Source organism: Balaenoptera borealis, assembly GCF_965194805.1.
Source record: "Balaenoptera borealis genome assembly, contig: HAP1_SCAFFOLD_601, whole genome shotgun sequence".
In the NCBI taxonomy this organism is placed as follows: domain Eukaryota; kingdom Metazoa; phylum Chordata; class Mammalia; order Artiodactyla; family Balaenopteridae; genus Balaenoptera; species Balaenoptera borealis.
Window position 1 is genome coordinate 304,256 of NW_028123598.1, and position 17,292 is coordinate 321,547.

At 51.1% G+C, this 17,292-nt stretch overlaps 1 protein-coding gene across 16 annotated transcripts in view; it reads left to right on the forward strand.

Annotated features, from left to right (window-relative positions):
* Positions 1–12,942: 12,942 nt before the first annotated feature.
* The window catches only part of PARD6G (par-6 family cell polarity regulator gamma), a 137,371-nt gene continuing 133,021 nt past the window's right edge, over positions 12,943–17,292 (forward strand). For 14 of the 16 annotated variants that reach the window (XR_014240070.1, XR_014240071.1, XR_014240072.1 and 11 more), the window contains exon 1: positions 12,943–13,252. Coding sequence is in view for 7 of the 16 variants with exons in the window: in XM_082408976.1 (XP_082265102.1) it covers positions 13,181–13,252 (72 nt within the window). In the remaining 9 variants the exon portion in view is untranslated. The remainder of the gene's footprint in view (positions 13,253–17,292) is intronic. The other 2 variants (XM_082408977.1, XM_082408981.1) reach the window with 2 other exon arrangements.

A 17,292-nucleotide genomic window follows, 5' to 3' on the forward strand; every position in this document is an offset into this window, starting at 1 on the left:
AGGGAACTGAAACATCCCAAGGGGCCGTCTACACTGACCAGGTAGCTGTTCAATTGCCCAGCAGCAAGGTCAGCTCAGTGATTGGCCACAGGGGCTTGACAGGGCCCAGACAGGCCTGAGCTGGAGGACCACAGATGCCTGCCCCCCTGTTCCCACCAGCAGCTCAGCCCCAGTCCTCAGGGGGTCTGTGGTCCTGTCCACACTGTGGTCTCCCGGGCCTGCCTTTTGAGGCAGCCTCGCTGGCTGGACCCCTGGTTCCTTTCCCCTCCTCATCAAACTTCCTCCTCTCGCAGCTGCCCCCTCCCACCCCGGCATCCCCTATAGGTATGCTTGTCTGTGGCTGGCCACAGTGTGGACAGGACCACAGACCCCCTGAGGACTGGGGCTGAGCTGCTGGTGGGGTCAGGGGTCAAGGGATATTCTGAGATTTTATTATCTACTACTGCCCACTCAAATGGGACGAAGGATGCAGCCAGTCCTGAAGGGCACCGCCAGCCCTCAAGAAGGCAGCATATGGGGGCTGGGAGCGCTACAGCCTTGCGTGCATGCCAACATGTCCCACTGAGCGCACTGCGTGTCAGGGCTGGGCTGGAACCTGGGTCCGGCCCCACCCTCCCCATGTTGGCGGCGGGGGACCTTCCTGACTTCTGAGGCCCTCCACAACCACAGACTGAGGTTAAGTTGGCGATGAAACAGCCAGCAACCAGAGCAGACATTTCATTCATCTTCTTTAGAGTCCAGAATGCGGAGAGGAAGCAGAGGCGGAGCAGAAAACCAACAGTCCAGCTCGACCCCGCGTCACTTGTACCAGGTGAGTCCCGTCCATCGTGCAGGCTCAGATAGAAGAGAGAGGGGAAGGCGAAGCAGGCCCATTAGATCGTGAACACTAGGTGTGTAAAGTATGAGTACTGTCTGGTTTTCTTTTTATTTACAGGAATTTCTATTTTTCAATCATTAAGATGTACTATTAGTAAAATAAAAAGATTAAAATTGTGTACACCTTTTCACACGCCCCTCACTAAATGTGAATTCTCTAGAAGGTACACATCTTCAGACATCTCTTCTTACAAGAGTCACGGATTTACTTACTAAAAGCTGGCTGGAATCAACACAGGTGACTTTGCAGTTTCGGGAATGCCTGGGTCCGTGGCTTGCTGGGCTGCAGTTCCTACTTTCCAGCTCTGCAAGATGCAGGTGGAGAAGCAAGGCTGAGACCTGTCTCCCTATTAGCTGTTCAGCCAAGACTTTGAGGTACTTACCTTGTGCAGTACGTGGTAGCAGAAGCACGGGTCACAGCAGGAACAGAGTATTTGGTCTCGGCTCTTAGATGACCCAGAGTGGACATTAGATACTCAGCCAACAACTAGAAAAGAGAGTCCACACATCTTCCCTCCCTTCTACAAGTACGTGCCGCTCAGGAACACAGGACACAGAAACTGGGCGGATATAGAGTTTAAATGCAGAATCTCTGGGACTTCCCTGGCGGTCCAGTGGTTAAGCCTCAGCGCTTCCACTGCAGTGGGGGGCAGGTTCAACCCTTGGTGGGGGAACTAAGATCCCGCATGCTGCACGGCCCGGCCTAAATAAATAAATACATAAATGCAGAATCTCTGTTCTCACGGTGCTGGCTGATGGGGGAGACAGAGAATAATTCATGTTCACCTCCCCAGAGTGGAAGTGTCGGAGCCAGCCACAGACAAGCATACCTATAGGGGATGCCGGGGTGGGAGGGGGCAGCTGCGGGAGGAGGAAGTTTGATGAGGAAGGGAAAGGAACCAGGGGTCCAGCCATCGAGGCTGCCTCAAAAGGCAGGCCCGGGAGACCACAGTGTGGACAGGACCACAGACCCCCTGAGGACTGGGGCTGAGCTGCTGGTGGGAACAGGGGGGCAGCCCTGATATAGGTTTGGGAGGCTCCAGAGTTTAGAGAGAGCCCTGGGCCACTGTGAGGAGGATGAAGGGGAGCAAGGCCCTGCAGAGACCAGCTAGGAAAGGCTGCATTGAGCCAAGCAGACACCAGAACAAGATCACGCCAGGGGATCATACACAGGCAGTAGACGAGATAGGGTGACTGCTGGGCAGGTGGGGTCGGGCTGGCAGACAGGGAGCACATCACGGGGAGAGCCTAGGAGCAGCAATTTGGGGAGAGGAGAGTGAGGGCAGAAACGACGAGATCGGCTGTATAGGTCAAGCCATAGTGACAAGTATCCAGATGGACTGCCTGAGTGCATGATTTAGATGTTGCGAAATATGAGTAGGAAGGAAGGAGGAGGAGAGGAACCCAGGTTCTGCTACTTGCTTACCACTTTGAGGACATGAGGAATATGAAGATTCCGCAGTGAGTGAAAGTCTGGGCAGTTATTCTCCCAGTAAAATTGGGACATCCAGGACTAATCAAGGAGAAGAAGACACCAGAATGGGATGCAGACATGTGGATATGGGGAAATGAACAGGACCAGAGATCAGAAGAGGATAGTCCGAGGGAACCCAGTGGGCTTCCAGTTTGTCCTTGGGGTTTTTAGTAGGACACGCTAGAACAGCTAGATTGGTTGCATATTGAGGACAGAAGGGCCTCTGGTTAAAGGACTGGGTATCAAACTGGATGTTGCCTGAATCCAAACCTTGTCTTCCTTAGGCTAAGGAAGTTCCTTGTTCACTTTCTTCATGTGCTACTGTGAGTTTTACAGTCGCGTACTGGAGCAGCACCTTCCAGGAAGATTTCCACCCGGTTCTAAGAGTGCTGGGCTAACACATAACAATCTAGAATGAATAAACTGTATCCAGACAAGGACAGACAGAGAGACAGAATATGACAGTGTGGGTGACGAGTGCTATGACAGGGTACATTCATGGGAACAACGAGGCCAGCTGGAGGACCAAGGGGCTGTGCTGGGCCGGCCAGGCCGGGGCGTGGGGTGGAGAGCCTCCGCGAGGAAGGACACAATTGTTTCCTTGAACAGCTACAGGTGTTGGTTTGGCGGGAGGTCACCGGACCAGAAAATGACCAGCAGGGGACGCTGAGGGGAAGACCAGGCACCAGGAAAAGGCAACTGCTGCCCCAGTTCAAGACATTCAGCCGGCACCTCGGGTTCACCCAGGCCTGCTCTGGCCTTCTGTTCCCCCTCTAACACAGGCCACCAAGAGCGAGGGCAAAACTGTGCCCTCGCTCACCTCCCACCCAACCCCCTCCTCACCCACCTCGGGTCTTGATGAACCCAGAGCAGCAGGGGTGCCTGCCACCCTCCCAGTCACGGGCCAAAGTCTATAAGCTCATCCCAGCGAGCCAGCCCTCTGGGGTCCTTCCAGCACACTCCCGAGGGCAGTGACGGAGATGCAGCTGGAATCCAAATTGCACAGCCTGCTCATGTCCCCTTCAGTCGTTAAGAAAAAGGTCTTTACCCATGGAACATACTTTGCATTTACACATTCACCCCATTTTTGGTCCTTTAAAAAATACATTTTCTTAGGGACTTTTACACCAAAGTGTCTTCTGGAAAGCAAACGTTCAGTAATAAGATTTATTTTCAGTACAGTTTCACTTTATGTACATAGATGTGTACTTAAAGAGGGCCGTGTATAAAGTGATATGCTTAGTTTGCCATTTCTTTGAAGTCTGAGGCATCTGACGGTGAGCGTGCCTGATGTTTATGATTGTTGCTTTCATAGAGTACTGTTTTCCCGCCTTTATCTCCAGACCCAAGGATGGGGAACAAAGGCAAAACAGGTCTGCACACTGCAAAATGTCTTCAGGAATCTGCAAACCCAGCTTCTTACAGGAGCTAAAGGTTAAGGACCAGGACAATGAAAGGGTGTGCGGGGGAGGGAATAGCAAGTAACCAAAACAAGGTGTCTGCGACCAGCCCACCTTCTCTGTCAGGAGCTGCACCTGGAGCTGGTCTCTGTGTTTGGGGAGCCCTTGTGCTTCACAGAAGCAGTGCTGAGCCAGGGCGGAGGAGCTGGCCACAGACACCACCTGCCAAGTACCTGTGGGACCCACTCTCAGTCCTGAGCTAAGCTTAAACCATAATTACATTTATTTACTTATTTACTGTGACAGGTGATGTGCTCAGTACTTGGAGTGACTATATTCCCCCCTATTTTATTTTTTTAAACCACTTTATGAAGGTATCATTGACATACGGAAAGCTGTACATAATTAATATATATGCAACTTCGTGAGTATGGAGACAGATTACACCCATGAAACCATCACCACAATCTACACCGTAAACATATCTGTCACTCCAAAGGTTTCCTCCCGACCTATTCATTCCTTTATTTATTATTATTCCTATTATCATCATCATTTGTGTGTATGGAAAGAACACTTAAGAAAGGAACCGTCCTCTTAGTAAATTTTAAGCACACGATACAGTATTGTTAACTACAGGCACCATATTATACAGCAGAGCTCCAGAACTTGTTTTCATCTGGCATAACTGAAACTTTGTGCCCTTGGACTAGCACCTCGCAATTTCTCAGGGACTCAGAAGGGGTGACCTGTTGCCTCGGGCCTTGACAGCTGGGAGGAAGCAGAGCCTTGGTGTCTTCCTGCTCTGTCCAGACCTGCGCGCGATCGGCAAATGCTCTGCCCCTGGCCGCAGCCCCTTGCTCACACGCCCGGGTATAAAACCCCAAGTTTGGACCCCAGGCCACCCATGCATGAGTGGCAGAAACCCTTCCCCAGGGACCTCCCTCTGCCTCCTTTTTCTAGTCTTCTCCCTCCCTCCCTCCCATGCCTCTCCTTGCTTCCCCGTGAAGAAGGAGCTGGTGGAGAAAAGCGAAGGCCGGCGGCTACAATGACACACACACACACACACACACACACACAGTGCTCCCTGCGGTGAGGGCTGCTCTGAGTGGTCGGTGCGTTCACACATTAAGCCTCATGACGACCTCGGGAGGGCAGTCCTCACTGTTCCCCCATTTCACAGATGAGGGCCCGAGGCAGAGGACAGCAGTAGCGCATCCACCCTCACACAGGATGAGGCCCAGACGCCCCTAACCTGTGGCTCACCTGGCTCCAGCCACAGCCGCCTCGGGTTCTCGGAGACTCTGCTGGGTCTTTTCCACAAACCCCTTCGAGACCTACAGGCTCTTAACTAATCTACGAGGGCAAGTTACTCAAGTTCATCTGAAAAACACCCCTGGCAGGTTTCTAGCCAGCTATGAGCACATGAAAAACTGAAGACAGGTGGGAGAGCCCAGGTTACAGAAGAGGACGAAGCAGCTGCTTTGCTGGCAAAGTAGGAGAAGGGAGAGCTTCTACAAGCTTTCTTCAAGGAAAAGAAGGTGTGTGGCTGGGAAGGAGGGGCGTGTGGACCCTCTCAAAGCCCCGTCCTGAAGAAGGCGTACACCCTGGACCAAGGCCAAGTGCCAGCCAATGTCTTCAGAAGGGAAGAAAAATATAAAATAGGTAGTTCTGCTTGGAGTTTTTGAGATTGAGCTGTGAGGGGCAGACACCAGCATCATGCCACTCCAGCACATGTTCATGCCCAGAGGTACATTCTCCACGGGGAATTGTGGACATTTGTAGAACATATCTGCCCTCTTTCTCCACAGAAGAAGAACCTGAGAATCACAGAACTGAGGCATCCCGTGGAGGAGCACACATCGTTTACAGGTTGTAAATAGTTTCAGGAGGTCACCACTGCTGACCAAGCCCCCAACTTCATGTGCATTTAGGCACACAGGCGGGTCAAGAGTCAGGCAGGGTCCTTTTGCAAAGTTGCCCCACTAAGCTTCCACTCTAATAAGGTTTTGATTACAGAAATTCGTACTTATGGCAGAAGTTTTTAAAATGCAGAAGATAACTGAGAAGAAGTAAAAATTCCCTGTGATTCCCTCCCAAGAGATACCTCCACTAACCTACTGATCCATCCATCTCCTTTCAGCCTCAGGCTGAGCCCCTCTGACCTGGACTTTGGTCTGGTGTGGACACCACACCCCGCACTGCCCCTAGATGTCCAGTGCGGAGTGGCCAGCGTGCTGGGGCTTGGGGATGGGGTGGTCTGCGCCTGGGAGAGCCCTCTGAAGAGGGCAGCTCCGAAAGGCCCAGGCCGTGGAGTAGGGTGTGAGGCTGCGTCTTGCTCACACCTCTGCTACTTATCAGTTGACCCTGGGGTCTCGCGACTCAGGGGCGCTCCGCACAGCAGCCGCCACCTCACTACTAATCGGCCTGATTCGTCTCTTTCTACCCCAAATATCACACTGTACATTACCAGTGACGCCAAGACCAAGCCTGCTAGCGCCAAATCCAGCAGCCACTCCCTCTGGCTTTGCAGACCCTGCTCTGCAACAGCGGGGAGCGTGGGGGCGAAGCGCACTCTGAGTGCACAGAATTCGGGGAGCTAACGAGGCCCTCAGGCCCCGACTCCTAAAGCCAGGGCACCGGGTCACTCACCAGCAGCGGACAGCAAAAGGCCCTTAAATCGGAGCAAGCTACAGGAGAGGACCATCGCCCCCTTGTGGGCAGGAAGGGGGTGGGGCTGTCTCCTGAGCTTCTCCTGGAGGACGGCATTGCCACATGCATAGGTTTCTCACCCTCAGCACTGCTGACATTCTGGGCTGAATCGCTCCCTGCGGTGGGCTTTGTCCTGGGCATTGCAGTGTGTTTAGCAGCGTCCCTGGCCACCGGCCACTAGCCCACCCTCCAGACATTGCCAGGTGTCTCTGGGGAGGGAGGGTAAACTGTTCTGTCCAGGGATCCCTGCACTCACCCTGCCACTCCGGCCAGCCCAGGGGCCACCGCGCCTGCAGGACTCACCTCCTAACCAGGCATACCGCAGAGGGTGGGCGGGGAGGGTACAGGCTGGAGTCTCTTCTCCCCCAGAGTTGGCATCCAAAAATCCTAACTGCTGATTCTGCAACTCCCATGAGGTTGACACTTCTCCCCTCTCTTATCAGGGGCTTGAAAACAATTTCTCTCTCTGTGGTTTCGTTATTAAATCCCTTTTCTTTCTGATGAAAATGCCTTTGGTCCCCGAGTACCTAGAAGTTTAAGATTTTAAGTGTACTGCTACTTCCATTTTAGATACTGATGACTGTGAGGGCAAACCTAGGCCTTTTGGGAAACACATTTTCGGGGTCTATAGCATGTTTCCTTTTTGATACTGGGGTTCTCGGGTAGCAGTTTGGGATGGATTATTTGAAGCCAAAGATCTGAGGAGGACTGCACCCTTACACCTGCCTATTTCCCTTCTCAGTCTCCATCTGAAACTAGCCTGTGTACATGGACAGTGTGAACCTCTGCAGCCCGGGCCCAGTGAAGGAACACCTCTGGCTGGGCTGTGTCCATTCATCTCAAGGGCAATGTGCTCACTCCTGACACCCTCTCCACCCCAGACCAGGTGAGGCATTGCTGGGAAGGTGCAACCTCCAGCCACTTTTATTGGCAGACCTCTTTAAAGATTTCAAAGTGGGCCCACATGGTGTCCTCTTGTTGCCAGGATATCGCCTTGGAGTAGGCGAGGGAAGCACTGTGGTGCCTACCTTACAAAGAAAGAAAGCTGAAGCTCAGTTAAGTGACTTGTCCAAGTTGACCTGGATCCAGGTCCTTCATAAGATGCCTGCAGGACGCACAATGGAAATATAAGGCCTCCGCACACTCCCAACACCTCTGCTGAGAGACTCCAAATTTAACTTCATTTTTAACTTCATTTAAATCTCTGGATACCTGACTGAGGCAGCTAGCTCAGAGACAACTAACGGAACAGCAATCAACATCTTGTATCTGGCCTGTGGGGCAAGCATGCACCTGCCAGCCATAGAGAGCCTCCCAACGAGGCCTCCCAGGGCTCTGTGACCCCATGGTGTGTGTCAGGCCAGGACCTGTGGAGAGCTTTTCAATTATGCTTCTGAACTTTGAAGAGATTTTTCCACCTGAAGGCTCCGCTAGGCAAGTTGGTTTGTCTACACCCAACCCACCCACAGCCTTGAAGCTCTAAAGGATCCTGTTCAAGTCTCAGCTGGACACTCAGCCTCCACATGCGGCCAGGCAGCTTTCCCAGCCTTTCCTCCTGCTGACCACGCCAACCAACAAGTGGCCGGCAACAGATGAGATGAGAGATGGGTGAGAAAGGGTGCAGATGTTCAGGTGCAGATCGTGCTGCAGCGGGCCTGCGCGATCACTAACAAGTGCCACGGGAACAAGTGCCTCGGACCACATGGGCCACACACGTGGCAGAGATGATCTCTCCTCCACCAAGCCTGGATTCCTGTGGCTTCCAGCCTCTCCTCTCTCTTCTGCCGCAAGGGTGCTGCTCACCAACCCCCCCCCCCGCCTCTATCCCTCCTTCTTAAAATGTCTGGGTGGGAGCTCGCCGAGAGCATGCCCGGAACCTCTCCTACCCGCACCAGATGAAGGTGCCCACTGTCAGCCATGACCTGGGACTCTCCTCGGGGCCACAGACCTGCATTCAGTTTAGGAAATTTCCCTTTGAGAGAAAGTCAGCACCTCTGTACACAGTTTACTCTCCCACTTGCCCACTGTGTATCTCTTTGACATTTTTCTGTTCTACCTGGAATTTATTAAGTTTTGCATAGATGGCAAACTAATATACCAGGTCCTTTCTAGCTTTCAGACAAGTGGACATCCTCAGCCTGCTGTCTGGAACAGTTTTCTCCTGACTCTCTGTGGAAATTTCTCAGCATTTTGTTTGTCTGCTTACTTCACTTGTGCCTTGTTGTGGAACTCTGTCTACATGTCTGGACCACTGGCCGCCCTTCTCTTAAGGGCGGGGGCCGTGAATCGCTGCCTCTCTGATTGTAGTCCCTGGCATGTAACAGCATATTTAGTAAAAGGAAATGAAAATTAGATTTTGCGTACTGCAGTTTGGCAATCTATATTGAAGGGTTTAGGGATAGGTGTGATTTATGGCCTAGTAATTCCATTTTTAGGAGTTGATTCTAATGAAATCAGAAATAAGAGAATTCAACAAACACAGCATTATATAAAACCTAAACATTGGAAACATTCTAAATATTCAATAATGGAACGATTAAAAATTATACCTGTATTCATATATGCAGTTATTAAAAACTATATTTTCTAAGAACATTTAATGAAAATGTTTTTTATATAACATGAGGTTAAAAAAAAAGCAGGTTGTGAAGCTGGTTAAACAGCATGATCAAAATGTTGTGAAATATATAAATATATATGCAGAAAAATGAAATACAGGTAAAATATACCAAAAAGGTAATACAGTTGATTGCTGAGTAGTATGATTATGGGTGATTTTAACTTTTTTCTATTATGTGTTTGTATTCTCCAGATTTCTTTTACAATGAACTTATAGTACATTTATAATTACATAACTTATAAATTATAGTCATTTATAGTATATTTGATAATAATTTTTTAATTGGTTAGGTTACCTAATATTTATTTGTTTTTTTCAAAAAGCCACCTCCTGCATTTATTTATTGATTCTATTATTCTTTTCCTAATTCAATCTTTCTACTTCCCATCCTACAATTTTATTTATTGTTATTGTTTTAAATTTTTAAATTTGATCTTTTACTCATTTATTTTCATTCTCACTTATTTATTAGCATAATTACTTACTATAACATTTTCCTCTGAGCACTACTTGAACTATATCATATACACTCCGATCTATGGTTTTTCATTATTACTTTAGATATTTTAATCTGATTTTTATTTACTCATTTATTCAAGGTGTGTGTATTTTCATAACAGTTTGAGTTCATAAAATTAGTTTCCAGACAGTAAGGATTTTTGTTGTGGTGTTTATTTTCTCATTTTTTCTTTCATTCCTATTTTTAAAACATTGTGACCACATATACATATCAATATCTATCTATCTATATATTGATACATACATATTAATACTCTTTTTTTTATACTTTGGAATTATTAGTGTTTACAAACTAATTTAGGGATCAGCAAACTTTTTGTATAATGGGCAAGACTGCAAAGGTTTTTGAGTTTGTGATCCATGCAATCTCCCTCTCAGCTATTCAGCTTTGCACCTGAAGCACAAAGCCAGCCACAGACGTGAAAGAATGAGCATCCCTGTGTTCCAATAAAACCTTATTTACAAAATCAAGCAGCAGAGCAGATTTGGCACATGGGCCGTAGCGTGTGGCCCTGTCCTAACATATGTCCTGATACACAGTTATTTTGTGGATGTTCTATGAAAACTGCAAAAGGACCATTGTCTGTATTTAGGCACAGAATTCAATAGTTATATAAGTTCAAATGACTACGTTTACTATTCGTTACCTATTACTGCGCATTTTAACAAAGGTACATTAGTTAATTTCTCATTCTATTTCCTGCCATTTTGTTTTATGGACGCTGATCCATGTAGCGTTCATATGTATTAGATCTTCATGTTGGCATATACCATTTTTCATTATGAAGGACCATTTCCATTATGAAGGCTCATTTCCTTTTGTGTGTGTGTCCAAGATATAGAGCTTTTTACTTAAATATCATGTAAGAGATGTCTAAAGTCTGTACAATGACTGAGTAAGCTTAATATAACAGGAGTAAGGAATAACATTATTCCCAAAGAAAAATTTTGCCCATATGACTTGTTTTCCTTAAAAAAAAAATCCTCTCATCTGTGGTATCTGAAGGCTCATTTTCATTAAATGAGGTAATGCCTTTGTCCCTAAAGCAACATAATCTTAAATTAAGAACCCCCATTTTCTCCCTTTTACTGATATTTTAAACTTCATCCTTTCTATGTCACTTTGTTGTAGTTATGTCTCTTTTTTACCGTTTTTTTTAAAAAATATTTATTTATTTATTTATTTATTTGGCTGCGTCGGTCTTAGTTGCTGCATGCGGGGATCTTCGTTGCCCCTTGGGGATCTTCGTTGCGGCGTGCAGGATCCAGTGCCCTGGCCAGGGATCAAACGTGGGCCCCCTGCATTGGGAGCGTGGAGTCTGAGCCACTGGACCATCAGGGAGGGCCCCTCTTGTTTACTGTTTTTGACTAAGTAAACACTTAGTGAACTTAGTGAACAAATCTGAAAGTCTTAAAATAGGTGAATTTTATCTCATTCACATTTACAGGCATGACAGATGTATATATATATATATATATATATACTCTCAGTTCCTATTTATTTTTTCTGTCTATAGAATTTAATAAGTATTTCACAACGTGTTTGCATTCGTTTCACACTCTCTCTCTCTCTCTCTCTATATATATATATATATATACATATACATAAAATGTTCTGAAAATTTGGAGGGGTTATATTGTTTCCTAAATTTGTTCTAGATTACATTTATTTTTTAACGTAGTTTAATTTTTTTTTAGAAATTTATTTTTTATTTATTTATTTTTGGCTGCGTTGGGTCTTTGTTGCTGCATGTGGGCTTTCTCTAGTTGCGGCGAGCTGGGGCTACTCTTCGTTGCGGTGCATGGGCTTCTCATTGCGGTGGCTTCTCTTGTCGCGGAGCACTGGCTCTAGGCGCACAGGCTTCAGTGGTCGTGGCACGCGGGCTCAGCAGTTGTGGCTCACGGGCTCTAGAGCGCAGGCTCAGTAGTTGTGGGGCACGGGCTTAGTTGCTCCGTGGCATGTGAGATCTTCCCGGACCAGGGATGGAACCGGTGTCCCCTGCATTGGCAGGCGAATTCTTAACCACTGCGCTACCAGGGAAGTCCTTGATTACATATAAAACCATACATTTAACTAACACACCCTTCTGTATGTATAATAATTAAATTAGCATGTTTGTATTTCCTCTTCCTTTTCCTCCTATGAATTTACACTAAGAAAAATTATATAATAAACTAAAATTGGATTGTAAACTCGTATAGTATACTTTACAATAATTTTGAAACACCTATTTGTCCTGTGTTCTTAGCTTCATTACAAATTCCTCAAGAGCGAGGATGTTGGTTTTGGCAGCCCCGCTTCCAGAACTCTCTAGATAATAAGTACTCATGTCATTGCTAACAACTGATGACCTCTTTCTCCTAACATGTTCTTTTTTCTACCAGCCGTGGCAGAAGTCTTCCTTCTCATCAGACAGGCCTATAAGATGCTTCTGACCCTTCCCTATCCCTTTACTTCGGCCTGTGCTAGACTATGCCTTAGGAGTTTGCCTCGGGCAGAACCTTCGCCCAGACCATCTACCACCTGGCAGCTCCTACGGACACGTGGACCCAAGGGCGTCACGCCTCCTATGATTCCCCTATCATCCAAGACAACGTTAAAGATCACCCAAAATCAGCCCCCCTCCTTGGCCGACTGGTGGAGGCAAACACAAGCTTGGCGGGAGCGAGCAAGGGAGAAAAAGCGTGGGCGCCGAGGTGGGAATGAGGCGCCCCGCGTGGGTCAGCGCGGCGTCTCTTCCCCGCTCTTGATTTTGCGGACTGGAGCACGCACCTACCCGGGCGAGGCGTCTTTGGGGGCGGGTCCTCGGGGCGGGGCTGGGGGAGGGTCTTCGGGGCACAGGGCGGGGATTGGCGGCGGGTTCTGGGGGGGCGGGTCGGCGAGCCCTGGGCGGGTCGGCGAGCCCTGGGCGGGGCGTTGGGTGAGTCCTCGGGGCAGGGGGCGTGTCCTCCAGGCTCGGGAGGTGGATCCTCAGGGCGCGAGTCTGGGCCTTGAGGCTCGTGGGGCGGGTCCTGGGGAACGCGAGCCGGTTTTCTCGGCGTGGGGCGTGTCCTCGGGGAACAGGTCCTCGGGACGCGGGGCAGGGATTGGCGACGGATCCACGGGACGCGGAGCAGGACGTGGGCCCTTGGGGCTCGTGGGGGCGTGTCCTCCGAGCTCCGGGCGTGTCCTCGGGGTACGAGTGCTGGCGACGCGGGGCAGGTCGTCGGCGCGCGGGGCGGGGCGTGGGGGCGGGTCCTCTGGGTGCGGGGCGGGGATTGGCGGCGGATGCTCTGGGCGCGGGGCGGGGATTGGTGGCGGATCCTCTGGGCTCGGGGCGGGACGTGGGTTCTAGGGGCTCGGGGGGCGGGTCCTCGGGGCGGCGCGCGCCGGCTTCCCCCGCTCCTCCCGCGCGCGGCCCCTGGAGTGCCCAAGGCGCGCGGCCAGCCCAGCTCGGGCCGCTGCACTCTAGCTGCCCCGCGGCCGAGCGAGCGCGGGCCGGGGTCGGGGCCGCGGCGGCGGGTATTGCACCCGGGGTCCTTCTGCAGCCCCCGTAGCGAGGAGCGAGGGCGAAGACGAGGCTAAGCGGGGCCGGAACCATGAACCGGAGTTTCCACAAGTCTCAGACCCTGCGCTTCTACGACTGCAGCGCGGTGGAAGTCAAGAGCAAGGTGAGCCGGGGGCCGGCGGTCTGCGCCCCCCACCCCCGCGAATGAATGGGCACCCCGAAGGGTACTGGGAGGTGCGAGACGGGCCGGCGCCAACTTTGGAACGCGGCGCCGTCCGTGGGATGTGCAGGGGTCCCGCGATCCTTCCCGCCCCTGCGCGCGCACAAAGCCCGGCACCCCGATAGGGTTCAGCTGGAGCCCCGGCGCTCGGAGGGCCGCGCGGCCGCCTGACCCTCTGCGAGAGCGGCTCTTTTGTTCCACAAGCTGGCGGCGACCCGGCGCGCCGCACGGTGGAGGGGCGACATTTCCGGGGCGACCCGGGGGCTGCTCGGATTCGGGGCCGTGGAGGGGCCTCGGGGGCCCGGGCCAGGGGAGGGCCCTGGCCGCGCCGCCTCCTTCATTGAGGAGGAGTCTCGGAACCGGTGAGGGGAGACGGGCAGCCGGTCCCCGATCCCCGGACCGGGCCCCCAGCCCCCGGCCCGGCCCTCTGTACCAGTCCCTCAGCCTCCCGGCGCGCCCCAGGCCCAGATTGCCCGGGCGCGCCGGGCCGGCGGCCCCTCCCGCTGCCCGCGCCCCGGCCCCAGCGTGCCCGAACTTGCGGGTTGCTGTGCGCGTTTGGGTAATTGGCTGATAGGATCTGGCGCTTCTGCTCTTTGCGGGGGCGGCTACTTCGCGGCAGACGCTTTTGTCTGCGAGGGTCTCAGTGGTGGACCCCGCGGCAGAGCAGGAGCTGCAGTTGTTCAGGGTCCTGGAGGGAGGGGGCCCAGCTTACCGCTGCCTGGGATCCGGCTCTCGCCCGTCCTCTGCGCGGCCCCCGCCTCGGTCAAGCAAGGCGGACACTGAGTGGTTGGTGGGAGGGGGCCGGACTCGAGGGTGGGTTCTGACCTCCAACTCTGTGCACGCTTGGGTCGCGGGGCGTGTGTGCCCCGGTCCGGTCTCTGGGAAGACGAACCCGGCGGCCCCCTGCCTGGGCTGCCCCTACCGGCCAAGGGGCGTCCTTTGGCGAAGGAGTTACAGGGCTTCCTCCGAGGACGGGGGATTCTCTGCGGGAACCCCACTGCAGTGAGTTGCGGCATTTCATCACCATCTTGTTGGACAGTCTTTTTCGGAACCCCTCATCTCTAAGTACCCCGTATGCTAATTCTGGGACCCTCGACCCGCACTCCTCCCCGCTTTTAGCCGCAGAGTGCCCACACCCCGGAATCAGAAGTGCCCGCTATGAGTTGTGTGGGGGAGAAGAACCGACAGGCGTTGAGTGGGAGCCCCAAGTAATTGACGTTTCTTCAACTCAGTGGGAAGGTGGCTCATTGTCCCCTGCAATAGCCACTGAGCACGTGTGGTGTTTCGTTTTAACTGTTTATTTTGAGATCATCATCGATTAACAGGCAGTTGTGAAAAAGAATACAGAGACTTCCCCAAAGGTAACATCTTGTATCACAGTGTCACATCCAGGGCCTCATCAGACTTGTTCACGGGGTGTTTTTGGGTCACACACTTTTGTCGTGTGCGCATTCCTGAGACCCAGCACGGTCACAACACAGACCACTTCGATCGCAAGGGTACCTCCTGCTGCCCTTTCACGGTGGCAGTTTGGTTCTAAGTGATTAACATCACATGCTGTTCCTGAGTCTCACTGGCCACATTCCCTGTGCTCAGTAGCCACGGGCGGCTTGCAGCTGCCTGACCAGATGCAACTCCAGAGGGTCCGTCCAGAGGGACAGCCCTGGAGGAAATGTCCTCACCAGGCCTTATCCTGCAGTTCTGGACTGTGGACACTGTGAGGGCCCCTGGGGACTGGAGAGTAGGAGTCTGCCTTTGCCTCTCCTGGGGAGCTGGGGGCTGTGGGCATTTGGGTGGCCCAGCGGGTTGCCTCAGGGTGCCCCACCTTCTTAACTCCCCAGTGAGGAAGGGGCACTGCCCCATGGCCCAAGCCTGGGTTCAAGTTCAGATGCGTTGAATGCTCCACTGGGGGCGAGTGGCAGAGCGAAAGTTTCGGTTGAATTTGGGAGCACCCCTGGCAGGCCACACCAGCCTGGGCCCTGCTGGGCTGGCTGGTTATACACACACCACCACGACCGACCCCGGCCCTTTCGGAAGAGGGGGCTTGCCTTACTGTTTGTCCAGAGGGTCCACGTGGCTCGTCCCTCTGTACACGCCCTCCCACCCACCCACTTGGTAGTGAACACTTGCACGCATGGAGTCCATCTCTGCAGGGAGCCTTAGTCCGGCTGCTGATGTCAAAATATGGGAGGCCAAACGTTACGACAGTGATGTCTTTCTACCATCTAAAGGTAGCACCGTAACACCTGGGTTTGTATGTGGAGAAAGTGGTGCCCGGGAGCTGAGTCCCTTTGGAGTTCTGCCACCTACCCTTTGGAGTTTTCAGGCAAGTTATTTAACTCTTCTGAGCCTTAGTTATTTCATCTGTAAAATGGTCATTGTACCTATTCTGCTAGCCTTCCAGGATCAAATGAGGTAATGAAGTACTTTTAAACTGCAGAGCACCCACAATTCTAAGAGTTAAGCACTGCAGATCAGGATTCTGTGGCATTTCAGGATATCAGGTCTGAAAATCTGATCCTCTCAGAATTTTTGGCATTAGCCATCTGCCACAGCTGGTCAATTCCCAAAGCCTCGGAGACAGAGACAGTATCTTGACCTAGTGGCTCTTCCCCATCATATAGCCCCTGACTCTTCCCCAGCATTTCTGTTTTAATACCTGTGATGCATCTATTTCTCTCCCCACCAGCTGCATGCACTTCTTTTTTTTTTTTTTTTAACATCTGTATTGGAGTATAATCGCTTTACAATGGTGTGTTAGTTTCTGCCTTATAACAAAGTGAATCAGCTATATGTATACATATATCCCCATATCTCCTCCCTCTGTGTCTCCCTCCCACCTTCCCTATCCCACCCCTCTAGGTGCACGCACTTCTGATTCCCCAGTTTTGGTTAATGGGGCCACCATTTCACACTCACTCTGACTTTTTCCTCTCTCCCTGTAAGACCTGCAGTGGGGAGGGGCTGTGCAGCTGTCTGAGGGAGCAGGTTTCAGGCCGAGGGGAGCAAGTCTTGGCCCGTCAGAGGGGCAGCAGGAAGGCCAATGCTGGGGGAGGGGTCTACAGGGGCAGAGTAATTGGGGATGACTTGTTTGAGGAGAAGGCAGAAGGCCGCCCGGGGCCATTGTGAACCACATGCCTGAAAAGCCTAGAGGAACACAGCTACCCATGTCCGCAAGCTGCTGTTCACTGAGCCCTCACCCTCTGGCTGGAGGCCCCTGTGTTAAATGAGGCCCATTTTTTCCCGGTTTCCTTACCCCTCAGGCCTCATCCGTGTTCTCTTCAGCCTCTGGACCCCGTTTATGTGGCTTAACCCCCACCTGAAATGTTTTCTCGAAGAATCTGCCCTATCCTGATGACCCTCTCCTACAAGGCCCACCTGATGTCTTCACCAGGCCAAGCTTTCTGCATCCTCTGACCCCTTCCCCGTTATTTCTGTCATCTTATGGCCTTTGTCACGGTGCTGGTGACAGGAACCCAGGACTGTGTTTACACCCCCATGGCTTGTTGTATCCATTGTGTGGGGGGAGAGTAACACCTCTAAAGGTTTTAATCCAGTTTTGGCTGCTTGGTTTAGATAATGTTGGAGACTTTTCTGCATTCTAAACAAATGCATTACCATTGTAGAAAATGTAGAAACCATAACAGGCACAAGGGGGTAATTCTCACATCCAAAGTGTGGTCACATGTCCTTCTGACCCTTTATATGCATGTATACATGCAGATGTCTTTGTTTTATAGAATCAGAGGCATATTTTATAGGTATATTATTCTGTAGCCTTCAAGTTTCCACCTTCAACTTAACAGTGAAGTGTAAAGTGTTTTCTCATGTCATTAATATTTTTAGAAAACATATTTTTGAAATGACTACGTAGTATTCCATCTTATGTGTAAACCATAATTAATCTAACTAATATCCTATAGGGTTATTTCCAGTTTTTTTCCTAGAATAAACAATGCTGTGAATAACAACTTTGCATTTAA